Raw genomic sequence first — 14,170 nt, forward strand, 5'->3', positions numbered from 1 at the left:
ATGTGTTTCATAAACACATAATCCTTTCTGGATTACAATCCGCCATCAAAATGATACATTTAATTATTCCAGCTGCTGTGAGAAAAGGCTATAAACGATCGGCCACCTGCAGGATCCACACATGCGATAGCCTAGTAGCCAGGACAACTTCTTTATGTTTACAGACGTGACGTAATGACGCAGCGGCATGCTCAAATTTCCCGCGGGTGTACCACTCAAATTAGAAATCATTATTATAAGATGACCGCTGTGAATTGGGCTAAAGTAAGGCGATAGTTTCGAACACTGGCTGGTTATGTACTTGCTCAAATATTGATTTCAGATAATTTTTAACCAAAAAAAGGTACGGACTGCAGCTTTAACCTAATATATAACTAAACAGAATTTGTCATTTTTCTATAGGAACTGTGATTGGATTGCAAAACTCAATGTTGTGGGTGGTTGCTAGGGCGTTGCTAAGGCTATGTGTGTTTTTTAGCACTTTTCTTGGTGATCTAGAAGGTTTCTAATGCATTTGCTAAAGTTCTGTGTTGTTTTTAGCACTATGATTGGGTGGTTGCTAGGGCGTTGCTATGCAGTTGCTACATTTCTGTATGTTTTTAGCACTATGTTTGAAATTCTAGGGTGGTTGCTAGGGTGTTGCTATGCAGTTGCTACAATTCTGTGTTATTTTAACACTATGCTTGGTGTTGTTGGTGATTGCTAAAATTCTGTGTGTATTTTAGCACTTTGCTGGTGTTCTAGAAGGTTGCTAGGGCGTTGCTATGCCGTTGCTATGCCGTTGCTAAGGTTCTGTGTGGTTTTAAGCTCTATGCTTAGCAATCTAGGTGGTTGTTAGGGTGTTGCTATGCAGTTGCTAAGGTTCAATGTGGTTTAGCACTATTCTCTGTGTTTCTAGGGCATTGTAATAGAATTGCTAAGGTTCTGTGTGATTTTTATCCCTGTGCTTGCCGATCTGGGGTGCGTTTCCCAAAAGCAACTATGGTCGCAAGTTCCGTCGATACCAATAGAGTTAAATGGATGCTGGATGCTGTTATGCAGTTGCTAAAGTTCTGTTCTGTGCGAATAGCACCATGCTTGATGTTTTAGGTGGTTGCTAGGGTGTTGATAGCTGTTTGAGTTCGGAAAAGTAAACACTCCTCAACAAGCGTCATTTATGTCTGTAACACATTACATTTGCAAAATAATTTTAGCACATTGCTACAAAATTCTGTCTAGATGCAGAAGTAAAAACAGCCCATTTCCAAGTCTTTATGATAATTACTTGCTTTTTTCACTTGTTTTAACATCTACCAGGCTAAAATTCTAAGTACAGACATTAAGTGAAGTATAGAAGACACCTGTCTTCAACAAGCCACAGAATTTGTCACCCAATATAGCAATATTCTTAATCAATATTCTTAAACTTGCAGTATTCACCAAGTAGACTTCTCTTCTCCTTTTGAGCTACACTGACTTCTTGACATTAGATCTTATCTAATTTGTCAGGACTACTCATTCCTAAGCTAACTCTGCTACTGCTGGGGTGCTAAGTTTACAAACATCCACATGTGCTAATGTCACCTCAGGAACACTGACCCTGAAAACGGTCCTGACCTAAAGGGTCAAGCGCCAAGTTGTGCCAAGTTTTCTGCTTGCATGTGTCAAACCGCTAAGAGGCCGGAGAAAAACACTTGACTAGAATGCTAACAATCCAGTGTGAGTTATGTGCAGATTTTTTCACGGTGGAAATGCAGGACCACCTGTGCTGTACAAAACCAGTATGCAAGACTTTCTCTGTGGTATTTTTATCTAAGTGGGTAGTGGCCAAGGCAAATATTCTGCAATTGGGCTGTGGAAAATACAACAGAGCGCCAACAGCCTTCCCCAACAAGAAGCCTTTTCATACCAAATATGTATACAGCTGAGGATCCCGAAAACAATCCCTGCAATGAATGCCATGGGAATGGCCAGAAACGTGGTGAGGATCCGGTAGAAGACGTATTTCACCAGCTCGAACACAGCATGACTGCCGATCCAAACTCTGTCAAAGCTGTGTGTGGAGATGGGCTCAGCAATGATGTCTTCAAAACCAACCTGTGCACTCAAACATGAAATTAAAAAAATCAATAGTGAACAAACTCTTTAGACTATCAAATTAGCCAACATGTATAAAAAGAAAGTAACTACCAAATTTATATTTAAACACCCTCAAAGACCAATAAAGTCTGTTTCATTTATTTATAGTTTCTTTTGAACAAGAAGCACAATTTTGTCTGAAACGTAAGTTATTAATATTAACATACTTGCAACTAAATCACACATGTGCTGATATTCAATACAACCGTCTTATGTGTGTGATTATGTGTGTGAGTATTTTGCTTATTGTATTTTATTATTATTGTTAATATTAAAACTACTGACACGTTATTTTATATTTATTTTCTTCTGTCAGTGTTTTTTTTCCTTTGTGTGTGTGCATTAATGCAGTATTGTATGCAAAAAAAAAAAGATTATTATCGCGCATGTGCAATTACGCTTATTCTAATAATATGCAAGTGAATGGCGGTGCGCGAAAATAACTTCTCATATCGAAAGAAACTAATATGAGCACATTATTAGCGCTTGTATCACTCATGTTTAGTCAGTTTTAGACGCAAAATAAGTGATAGTATGTAAGTGCTAGAAAAGGGGGTCTTGCGTTGTCACCTACCTTTAGATGAGCGTTAATATCTTTAGGATCTCTGTCCTGGACCTCTGAATACACGTTCGGTTTTTTTCCAAGTATCGGTTCAATCGATCTATTGAATTCATCCTCATCCATAATGACACTGGTCTCCATTTTTTCTTTTTCAAGCCCCATTTTTTTGTTTTGGAGTTGCGCGGCGCACACTGCTGTCTGTTGCGCCTGCTGTACGCGCACTGTGCGCTCAGGGCAGGACGCGTCCACGCCCCTCACGGAAGAAAGACGCGTTCACGCGCAGACAAAACACACAAACGGCGCTCAATTCACTGCTCCAAACAACTGTGGACCAATGATAAGGAAATATTTTAGGGATAAATCCCTGTCCAGCCATCCTTATCTCGACAAACTGTTTATTGAAACAGAACTCAAGGAATGTTATCAGATTGTTATTGTTATTTCCTCTATAGACTCTGGTGTAAACATAGTTAACAGTTTATGTTTTTTCCCCCTCAGGCATTTCCTCACATTTTACACATTCATTCATTAAAATAAAGGATACAATATCACGTGTATAATATAATATAAAGTGGTTTGTGTTTGATTTTAAGGGTTCTTTATTCCCGCATAATTTTTTTAAAATCTGGTATTGGCACAAAAATCCTTTCAAAGCCACCTCATTATTGATGTTTTTGGAGTGTCAACACTCTCCCAACAGGTCCTTGATATCCTTTCTAAAATATTAATTTTAGTTTTGAAATTGGAACTGGTTTCCTACCAATCATACTGTCATTTTTTTCTTTTCTTTTTTTTTCTTAACAGGACATAAGTATGACCAGCTCTGTTCAGCTGAGGCCACTTCTCTCTTCTTCTCCTCCACTAAGCAAGTAGCCTACTGCATGTGACAGAGGAATTGAATTCATGATCCATATTGTTTGAGTTTTCAATTATTACTTGGGTTTAAACATAAACAGCAAGGGTTTTGTATTTATTAGAACCATTTATTACTCCTACCTGGAGTAAGGCAGCATTTTTCAGCTTTTAGACACAGTCGATGACTGTTAGTAGATAATTTGCCTGTCTTAAGGTTGGACAATAGGTCACTCTCTGATACAGTGTTGGTCTTTGTCTTCCTATTTGACGTTTTAAAGGGACAGTTCACCCAAAAATGAATGTAAAATTCAAGAGTGATGCAACTGCCCTGATATCATAATAGAGAAGAAGCCTCTTTAAAATAATTACATTCTTGAAAAGAAAACCTTAATCATTGTTTTGCATAATTTTTGTATTATTTGTTCTTCGGTAAAATAATAGTAAACATTTTATATTAAAAATGTTAAAATAATACTTACATTTTTTTGTACTTTTTGTCCGCCAAATCAATGAAGTGCAACCAACAACCAGAAAACATAAATTAACATTAAAAAATGTGTATATATATATAACTGCCAGTGGCCACTAGGGGTAGAGAAAGCAGTCTTAGGTTTGGCATTCTCAGAGAGGGGTACCTGCCAGTAGCCTTTGGTGAGGTCCAACGTAGAAATATACCGGGCCCTTCCCAGCCGGTCCAATAGCTCATCCACCCGCGCATGGGGTATCCGTCGAACTCGGAAACCTCGTTGAGGCGACGGAAGTCGTTGCAGAAACGGAGGGTGCCGTCCTGCTTCGGAACCATCACGATTGGGCTTGACCACGGGCTGCGTGATGGTTCTATCACCCCCAACTTCAGCATTGTTGGATTTCCTCCTCATATAGCTTGCGACGAGCCTCAGGGACACGGTAGGGCCGTTGCCTGACGACGACCCTCGGCGGCGTCCGGATGTCGTGCCGCAGGACTCCGGTCTGCCCGGGACGAGAGGAGAACACATCAGCGAACTGACCGACCAGGTAGCTGCTCGGCTCTCCTCCTCCCTGGCTGGTGCACATGGTATGTCACCGGCCCAATCCTTTCCAGCACCGTATAGGGACCCTGCCAGGTGGCCAGGAATTTGCAGGCAGCGTTGGGGACTAGGACCATGACTCGGTCTCCGGGCTGGAACTCCCGTGGTTGTGCTGCCCGGTGATAGTGGCGCTGTTGGGCCTGCTGCGCTTTTGTTAAGTGTTCCCGGACTAATGGCATGACCCGGTCGATATCCGGCAGCGGAACGCGTTGAGCTCTGTCTCCCTTTGACGGGTGGCGAGGTGCTCAACGATTTGTTGCTGGCGGATGCTAACCTCGGTGAGCCGCTGGAGGATTTAGTCCATGTTGGGGGAGGAGCGCTCGACTGTTACAGAACCCGGAGACAAAAACAAGGAAAAAAGGTGAGGTGAAGAAGATCGCTTGTCGGTGATTCTTCACTGATTTGCCTGCATTCTCCACCAGTGTAACGGGGTGAAGAATCACACGACAAGGAAATCTTAATCAATACCCCGGAGGGTGGATTTATTGGTGTGGTGGGTGGTAGGGAGAAAGGTCCAGGTAGGTGCTCCAGTGCCGTGAGTGCTCTCTTCCGTCTTCCCAGTGCAGGAGGTCCGTGCAGTGCTCCTGTGGGGCTGGTCGGTCACACGCTGCTGTCTGTGGGAGAAATGAGAGGGCGAGTTAGTGCTCAGTCTCATGGAGAAGTCTCCCAGATGGCAGGGCTTGCGTGGCTTATGTGGCCGCCGCCTGATGAGCTGCAGCTGTGACCGATCAGCCTGTGATGAGGACGGCCAGGTGTTCCTCGCTTGTTTCCAGGGCGACGCTGATGCAGCTTCGGGACGCTCGTCACAATATATATATATACACGAGTCAGCTTTCTTTCTGTTGAATGCCAAAGAAGATGTTTAGCAAAGTGTCCAAGCTGTTCCTTTCCACAATGAAAGTTGATGGTCATTTTCGTCATTTTGCTAAACATCTTCTTTTGAATAGCACTTTGTAGATTTTCATAATGTTTTCTATAACCAGAGGGAATGAAGGGAGTTCCACTGGAGCTGATACACACATAAACAGCAAACTCATTGTGTTGTAACAGTCGGGAGGAAAAATGGGAGAGGACGTGGCAGCCCATGACAGCAGAGCAAAAGCACAACAGTGGGAGTGAAAAGCACATTCTACCCATGAGAACATGCACAATACAGGCCATAATCCCTATGGATAAACACACAGCTGATTTCCAACAGCAAAGCAAAGGTGCCAAGACCGTTCCTCTGCGTGTGTTTGAAGTGGAGATCAAACGTTGTCAGCATCATGAACGGCCAATATGATCTCTAGTTTGATGTGGGTGCACTGTATATTTTTTTCTCTGAATCAAATTGTGAAACAGAGTAATCAGACTTCACTGCTAAACTCTTCATTGAAGGTATCAAGTACCATTATCTATGATGAAGGGTTTAGCAGGAAAGTCTGATTGATCTCTTCTGGTGCAATCTTTTACTGTCATAATAACTTAAGTTCACAAATTCAACAGTCTTTCCCTCGAGGATATGGGACCGGCCCATCAAGCTACTAGAAGCAAAGTAATAAAATCAATATGTTATTTTCATGACAACTTGGCAGGTGAATGACAGCTGCCTTTGTAAGATTGCACTTGGTTAAGCAATACAGTATCTCACAAAACTGAAATATATTAGCTCTGGTAATTAGCTATTGCCAGCAAACTAAATAAAGCTATTAAAACTCAAGCACTTCCCACGAGGACTTGGTATGCTGCTTATCACTGTTTTTAGGCAGTGGGTCAATGACATTAAATGTGTGTATGTATATGTATATGTATATATATATATATATATATATATATATATATATATATACCCACACACACCCACACACACACACACACAGTGGTGCTTGAAAGTCTGTGAACCCTTTAGAATTAGGGGCCAAGCACTGAAGGTGCGATGGCACCTATTTTATCTGTTGGCGTTCTTCTTCTTCTTCCTCTCTGGAAGTATATGGAAGCCCATAGAACCGCTTGCGGGAAAGTTTTTAAATTTGGCACACTGATAGAGCACAGTCTCAACATTAACCACAGGAAATTTGGAGTCTCTAACTCAAACTCTCTAGCGCCACCACTAGTCCAAATTTCACTCATGTTTATGCTAATAACTTTTGAACCATAAGGCAGAAGGAAAATTCCTCTTTCCTCTGATTCCTTGGCTCATGCCGAGTCGAATGGACACCAAAATTAAAAAATCGTAAGGTTTAGTTTTTTCGCTATTTTTAATTGTTCGTGAAACCTACTTTTTCGAACTCGTCCTAGATGGTTCGTCCGATTTTCACCAAAATGGGCTCAGGTCAAAATGTATTTGTAGTATACTTAGCATGAAATAAATGTATTTCAAATACATTTATGTATATTTATTTTTCACAAGGGTATTCAAAAACATTAATATTGAAAATACTTGAATATACTTTATATTTTTAATTTCTGAAATTATTTTTATTTTTATTTTTAAGGGGAGCATAAAGTCAAAAATGTCAAGGTAATACAACTGTCCTGATATCATAATGAAAAAAGCCTAATTTAAATAAATTAATTATTAAAAAGGAAAATTAATTAAACCATCTTTTACTTTTTAGGTAAAAAGTATATTAAGTATTATTATATATTAACTAAAACATTGAAATAATATTCTATTATTCATTAAAATAAAATAATATTATACGTAATTACTTTGTTCAGGCAAATCTAAGTCATGTGGTGCACCCAACATGTATAGGGGAAAATAAATGAATAAATAAATAAATATAAAACAGGAAATATCATAGCAAGACCCCTGTAGATCCTCATGACTATGTTTCAAAGTCAATAAGTCTTTTTAGATAACAAAAACTGTTATGATATTTATGAATTAATAAATATATAAAATAATGCTTAAGATGTGTAGAGTACACTCAAATATATACTCAGGGTGTAAGGAAAACTAATTATCCTACGGCACAAACAGTGCTGGTGATTCTTGATGAATTAGCCAAAGGTCACATTCCGTGGTCCTGTGGTCTAATTCTACCTGCAGAAAAACAATGATATGAGCACAATGATATCAGATGGGACTTCCTGACAGTCACCTCATCTGCTAAAGCTCTCAGCTCTGTGAATACGGGCACATCATAATAAACAGTGACATGCAGTAATCATGAGAATCAGCCCATAGCAATCTTACTCTATTGTCATCACCCTGCAGGTCTGTTAGAGTTAGAGCATTAGAGTACAATTACATGTTTAGTGTGTATATTACAGAAAAAGCATTCCTGGCTACTACTTGTAGAGCATGCATACATATATTAAGATCTAACAAGAGCTTACTGGCAGGGAACTGGTAATCAAAACAGAAGATTTAAATTAAAGTCTTCAGCAGAAGGAAACAAAAGTTTGGGAACGGCACGCACTTTACATCATAGCACTGATGGAAGTCTTTACTTAAACATTGCATAACTCTTTCAGACATAAAAACGGCCTTTGTTTCTCCATTGCTTATAAAGACCAAACTTAAATCAACTTAAGGAAATTAAAGTAGACTAGAGAGAATACATAAGCCTTCATGCTCACTGCCAGCATGTACCTTTGTCTATACAGATCAAATGTAGTGCTTTGTAAATTTTCCAAGCACAATAAACCTGTCAAAAGCAACCAATCTCTTCATCTGTACCCACGTTGCTCGGTGTTTGTGAAGGTGTGGTAAACACATCAGGGATCCACCCAGAGCCCGAGGCTGTATTAGTCGACACAATATATGTGCTTTGCGGGAAGAGATAAATAAATTTTCCATCTTTATTCTAACTCTGGAGCAGCTTTTGCCGTGGTGTTGCATGAACAAGCCCGAGTCCTTACAAACTTCAATCCTGCAGCTCTGACACAGTTACCCAGTTACACACGGCGGGATATTCATCTCCATCACATGACAGACCCCTCAAACCATTTTCCAGCATAGTTTAGATCATGTAGATGAGCGTATCAGATCATGCATACCGGTGCTGTTACTCAAGAGCTTCAGGTGTGCTTTTTCCCTATATTTTGACCCAAATCTGAAAATGCTGGCCAGTGATCTTGCTTCATGCATGTCTATCAAGTTTATAAGCTGCCCTAGTGATAAACATGGTATCAATTCATAGTTTTAAGCTTCAATGTTATTTATACTTTGCAGTAAGTTTTTATGTCCCCTCATGAAAACATTTGTGTATTATGGCAATGTACACTGGATACAATCATAAACTCACAATGTTTAGAAATCTCATTAGTTATTTATCACTTTATCACATTTGGCTGAACATAGGAGTCTATTTTAAATATGTTCCAAATGTTTTTTATATCTATTTTAATGTATTTTTTGTAAAAAAAAAAAAAAAATTAAATAACATAAACTGGAAAACTAAAATGTAAAAAAAAAAAAAAAAAAAAAAAAAGTCATAATTTTAAAAAAAAAGAAAAAAAAAAAAAAAAAAAAAAAAAAGTCTATAATTGTTTTTTTTTCCAAACATGTTTTCTTGTAAATATTCTTTTTAATTGTAATCATTTCATGTTTTTCTCAATGTTGTGTCCTCAATGTCGGTTTCCGGACTTCCAAGGTTACCTCATGTCCAAATATTAATATGACAAGTTCTCAAATTCAAATAAAAAATTCTCGAGTTTTGCTACTCTTTTACCTAAATACAAATATGCATTTTTTCTTACGGTATAGTATGGAAAATAATTAGTCCAGAATGAGTAGTATGTCCGAATATGCAGCATTCTTGAACAGTGGGTGTGGCGCGGCTGATATTAGGGCACATGACAATTCCAGTATGGCAATGTCCTCCTCCAGGAAGCGACATCATTAAAACACATAAAAACACAAAGATCTCCTAAAAGTAAATGAATCTTGCACAATTAAACTAATTGCACACTGACCCCATTAAATATAATTTAAGAAACGTGAAATATTTTTAATTAAATAGATTTAATGATATAGTTTTAATCTTTACACACACACACACACACACACACACACACACACACATTATAATCTATATAATTAGAATCTATTTAAAGTTGTGTCAGTCCTTTAATATGTTCCTATTTTTAGTGGATGACTAAGAAAGACAGTTTTGACTATTCATATTCATTCATGCAGGACTAATGTGCATTATGTCACTGTCATATTCAGGCCAGAAAATGACAAACATGGAGGAATGTGCAACAACTCAAGAGGTAAAAATCTAGCAACAGCATAGTGGTATGATAATAGTAATCAAAAATAAGATTTCAAAAAATAAAATATAATAAAAAATACTTCCTTTATTAAACATAAACTTGAATACATACAGTATGTAAGCTTATACATATGTATGTATGTATAAATAACTTGCATGTGTATTCAGTTACTATATAAATGTAGCATGAAAGTGTCTTGGTTTCAACTCTGCCCTCGTGAACTTTTTTCCACTTCTACTGGTCTACTTTGCACCACTTCTAAAAAGGCACTGATTGCAACAAAGAAAAGAGAGTGATAAGCACTCAATGTGCCGGAACGGTGCACTGTTTGTCTGTTTGTTAGCATTTATCAGAAACTACATTTACTTAAAAGGCCCCTGGTTCACTAGATTTCACATCCTTACAAACCTAATGATGTTACAACTTATGATGGAAGTTGACTAAGCAGATTTAAGCCCGATAAACCTCCATTATATATATATATATATGAAATAAATAAAATAATTTTTACTCATTCTAATAATTTTCACATACAGTACAATGCAGTAGGAAAATTTTTGTTCAGTATATTTGTTTGGTCCAAAGCAAACACTGTGTCACCCGCCACTTCTCTAGTAGTTTTCCAGACTTGTTTACACTGGAATATGAGTACTACTATTGAATGCACTACCCGAATTAGATAAAAACCATGCTAGCGAGGGAAACCCCAAACTTAGCAACAGCGATGTTTTACAGGAACACTTCACTCTGATCCTGTGCCAGAAGGGTGTGGGCTGAAGGGAACACAATTAAGGATAGAAAAGCCCTTTTGTTTTTTTGTTTTTTTTTGCTTCAGTAGTGATTTTCATCATGAGTTGAGGGCTGTTAGCATGTTGCTAATGGGCTCTGAAGCAGTCAAACAGGCAAACTCTCATCTAGGGTTCCCCTAAAGTGGAATTCCTAAGTTAAATTTAGTCTTTAATTACGCCTCTCTCGTGCTCTAGTTCTTTCTGACCACACTATCAGCTCACACAGAGTTTTCCTTCTCTTTCCTTCCAAGCTACAGTGTTGAAACGGTTCTGCTGAGGCTATTTTAGGCCTCTGCTGCCTCCTTTCCACCTTGCTCCACAAACACCAACTCTGGGATCCCGATGAGAGGTTAATTGTCTCATTTATGCAGTCTACATGAGAGTGTGTACTCTAAATCCATCAATCTCTCATTATAGGCATCAGCACATAAGGAAAACTGAGCTAACTACACTGTTCGGCCTTCACTGTGCTATTTGACACTGTAAACCCTGCAGGATGAATTCCAAGCTCAGTGTCATCAAACCTTTGTCTTTTCATGGAAAAACAGTGTGTGAAACCAAATACGCAGCTATTGGACCACACACTTCCCGCAGTATGAATGTGACCTGGATTAAACGAGTGTGCGCGAGTGGGTGGAGTGTCCCAGGGAGTTCAAAGGAAGCTCTGGCCATGAACACACAATAATGAGACCAGCGCTTACCCTGCTTGCTTGATTGAGGGTGTAATTTGAAAACAGATGTGTGAGAGATCACTGCTCTTCACTATCCCAATATTAGCGCAAACAATGTGGAGACAAAAGACAAAGGGCGTGGTCATGAGGAAGCTGACTTTTCAACAGGAGATCTTGAGGAATGTGATCTTCTTAATGCTTCTTTTGGCTTGCGAAAGCTTATTATCTATGTTTAAAAAAGGTTTCAGAGTTGGCAATTTGTTCTCAAACTGGCATATGTCTTTGAATGTGCTCCAAAGGACATGCTAATGCTAAGTCCTTTAGCCTAGTAATGCTAGACAGTCATGCTTTTTTCAGTCATGCAAGTACAATCTAATTAAATGGGGAAATATTGAAAGCTCAAAAACTACTTGTCAAAATCACATTTTCAATAATATATTTTAAAATCTGATAGTATCATAAATGATGTGTCGTACCATTGAATTAATGCTAAGAAACTGTATATTTAGGTTGGTCCAGCTAATTTGCATATGCAGTGTAGAGCAAAGTCTAAGATTTACACAAAGACCTGGTAGTGACTTTGTCAATTGGCTCTTTTATATGTCTATTACACAAAACATTTTAGAAGACTATAGGGCACGAGTCGCATCTTTTATGATACTTTTAAGTACATGTGTGCTACTGTGATGAAGATAAATGGTAATTGTAATTTGGTCATATATATATATATATATATATATATATATATATATAATGAAAATACTAATATGAATAATATTAAATTAAATTATTTATTTATGAATACAATTAAATAAATAATCATATATTTATTTATTTGATCATTATAATAATTATAAGTAATTATAAAGAATAATAATAAAACATAAAGGTTCTTTTTTTATCTTAATTAACTGGTTTATTATTGAATAAATGTTTAATAGGTGTTAATATATGCAGCATATTTTTAGGTTACCTAAAAAAAACTTTTAATACAGTGTACCTGTGTATTGCACAATGAAATGAAATGTGCTCAAATGTGCTTAATGACATTATTTAGACACCAAGTATGACAGTGACCGTATTTGGTTTGTGGAAACGTTTGCAGGTGTTGTGGACAGGTAGTTAAAATGGCGCTGCTGTGTTTTAACAAGTTAATGGAAAATCACATCTGCTTGTACAAAGGCAAGGAAGCACATGCCTCAGGCTGTCTCCTTATGAAGGCTAAAAATACCTTTCAGTGCACCCAATTAACTGAAACGTGTTGTAAAAATGAACTTCAATTGAAAAGATTACACAGTCATTTGACACTAAATACTGTTAAAGGGTTAAACTGTGTGTGGCCCATTCAGGCTGATATAGGATTTTAATTAGTCAGATAATGGGGATATGCAAAGCTACATATTTTCATATATTCAAAGAATTAATGGAAAAAAACAGACTGAAGCGTGTTCTCTGCAAGTCCCTCCACCATTTAATTTGCAGTCTTATTTTAGCCAAATGTCTCCAGAGCTCTTAAACTTGATGGCGAACTCTGCAAGCAAAACATGAAGGTCCGTAGGGACTTTAAACCATGGAATTATAAACACACAGTCCTCAGGTTTTTTTTTTTTTCTGCAGTGACGGCAGGAGCATGTTCATATCAGCAGCTCAGCAGAGTTAATCGCTTCCACCAAAACCATGTAAGGAGTTTTTAGGGTATTTCAGGATCCTAGCTTGATCAGAGACGCTGTAAAGGAGGAGATGGACCTCTCGTAGAAAAATGAATGGGAAAATTGCAACAAATATAGTAGCTGTAAGAATGGAAGCCTCGCCTTTTAGTTAAAGAGCCAGTGATCTTTTTAAAGGAGTTTGTTTACTCTAGAACACACATGAGCTTTAGCTCTAACTGCTAGCCTGAAAAATACACTATATTAGTATGATTTGAGCTACATTTATGATGCTGACATGATGATATTATGATATTTTTAAGACTTAATGTAAAAAAAACTCCACTTTTACACCTATTGCCTTCCAAAATGGCCGCTGAGGTAACTGATTTGCCTTAAAGGGACTGGTACATAGCCAGCCTTCTGTACTGATGTTGATTTTCAAAAAGTTTGAAAGTGCTTCTGTTTCTTCACAGATTCATAATACATCACCTTTGAAACAGAAATGTTCTTTAGAGGTGTTGCCAAATATAATTTCCTTGCAGACGTCTCCGGTCGGATGTGCTGCCATCCAGCAGGGGTATGGCTGGGTGAATCTATGATTGACTGGTTTTTCAGCCCACAGTTGTTCGCTCATACTGTGGAGAAAAGGGAGGGCTCAGTTGCTATGGCATCATTGCACTGTACATGTTTAAAGGTGGCCACTTTCGATTTCATTCTCATGAGTATCCCAGAGGAAGTATATACAGTGACCAATGTCGATTCAAATGCAAGCCAGAAAGTCCTCTAATGCATCTGTAATCTGTTAAGAAGACACAGAGCACTGTGGTGACACTGGTTTTGTTTCCAAGACAGACATAAGACGGTCATTCAATCCTGATTCATTTGGAAATGCAATTTAAGTGTTCTGTTTCACTGGATCTGGTCTCCATTTGTTGTAGAATGATTAACATTTCTAGGAATACTGTGGTTTTGTTATGAACAGATGCTTTGGACATCACAAAATATAAAGTACTATATATATACACTATATATATACCCTCAAGCATCTCCGGACCCCACTGATGCATACATTACTGGAATTATATACAAACCCGATTCCAAAAAAGTTGGGACACTGTACAAATTGTGAATAAATTCCAGTAATGTATGCATCAGGGGGTTTTCAAACTGGGGTCCGGAGATGCTTGAGGGTACATGGAAAAATTGAGAAGAGAAAAAAAAAAAAAAAAAAAAAAAAAAAAAAAAAAAAAAA

General features: G+C 38.0%; 1 protein-coding gene across 2 annotated transcripts in view; it reads right to left on the minus strand.

Annotated features, from left to right (window-relative positions):
* cav2 (caveolin 2) overlaps positions 1 to 14,170 on the minus strand; it is an 18,756-nt gene that overhangs the window by 1,568 nt on the left and 3,018 nt on the right. The window contains exons 2-3 of one of the 2 annotated variants that reach the window (XM_016475167.1): positions 2,693 to 2,887; positions 1,889 to 2,076 (exon numbers count right to left, since the gene is read on the minus strand). In XM_016475167.1, the coding sequence (XP_016330653.1) occupies positions 1,889 to 2,076; positions 2,693 to 2,842 (338 nt within the window). In that variant the 5' untranslated portion in view covers positions 2,843 to 2,887. Of the gene's footprint in view, positions 1 to 1,888; positions 2,077 to 2,692; positions 2,977 to 14,170 lie in introns of those variants that run through there. The other variant, XM_016475166.1, reaches the window with a different exon arrangement.

This window comes from Sinocyclocheilus anshuiensis, unplaced genomic scaffold (assembly GCF_001515605.1).
Source record: "Sinocyclocheilus anshuiensis isolate Anshui unplaced genomic scaffold, SAMN03320099.WGS_v1.1 scaffold288, whole genome shotgun sequence".
Taxonomy (NCBI): domain Eukaryota; kingdom Metazoa; phylum Chordata; class Actinopteri; order Cypriniformes; family Cyprinidae; genus Sinocyclocheilus; species Sinocyclocheilus anshuiensis.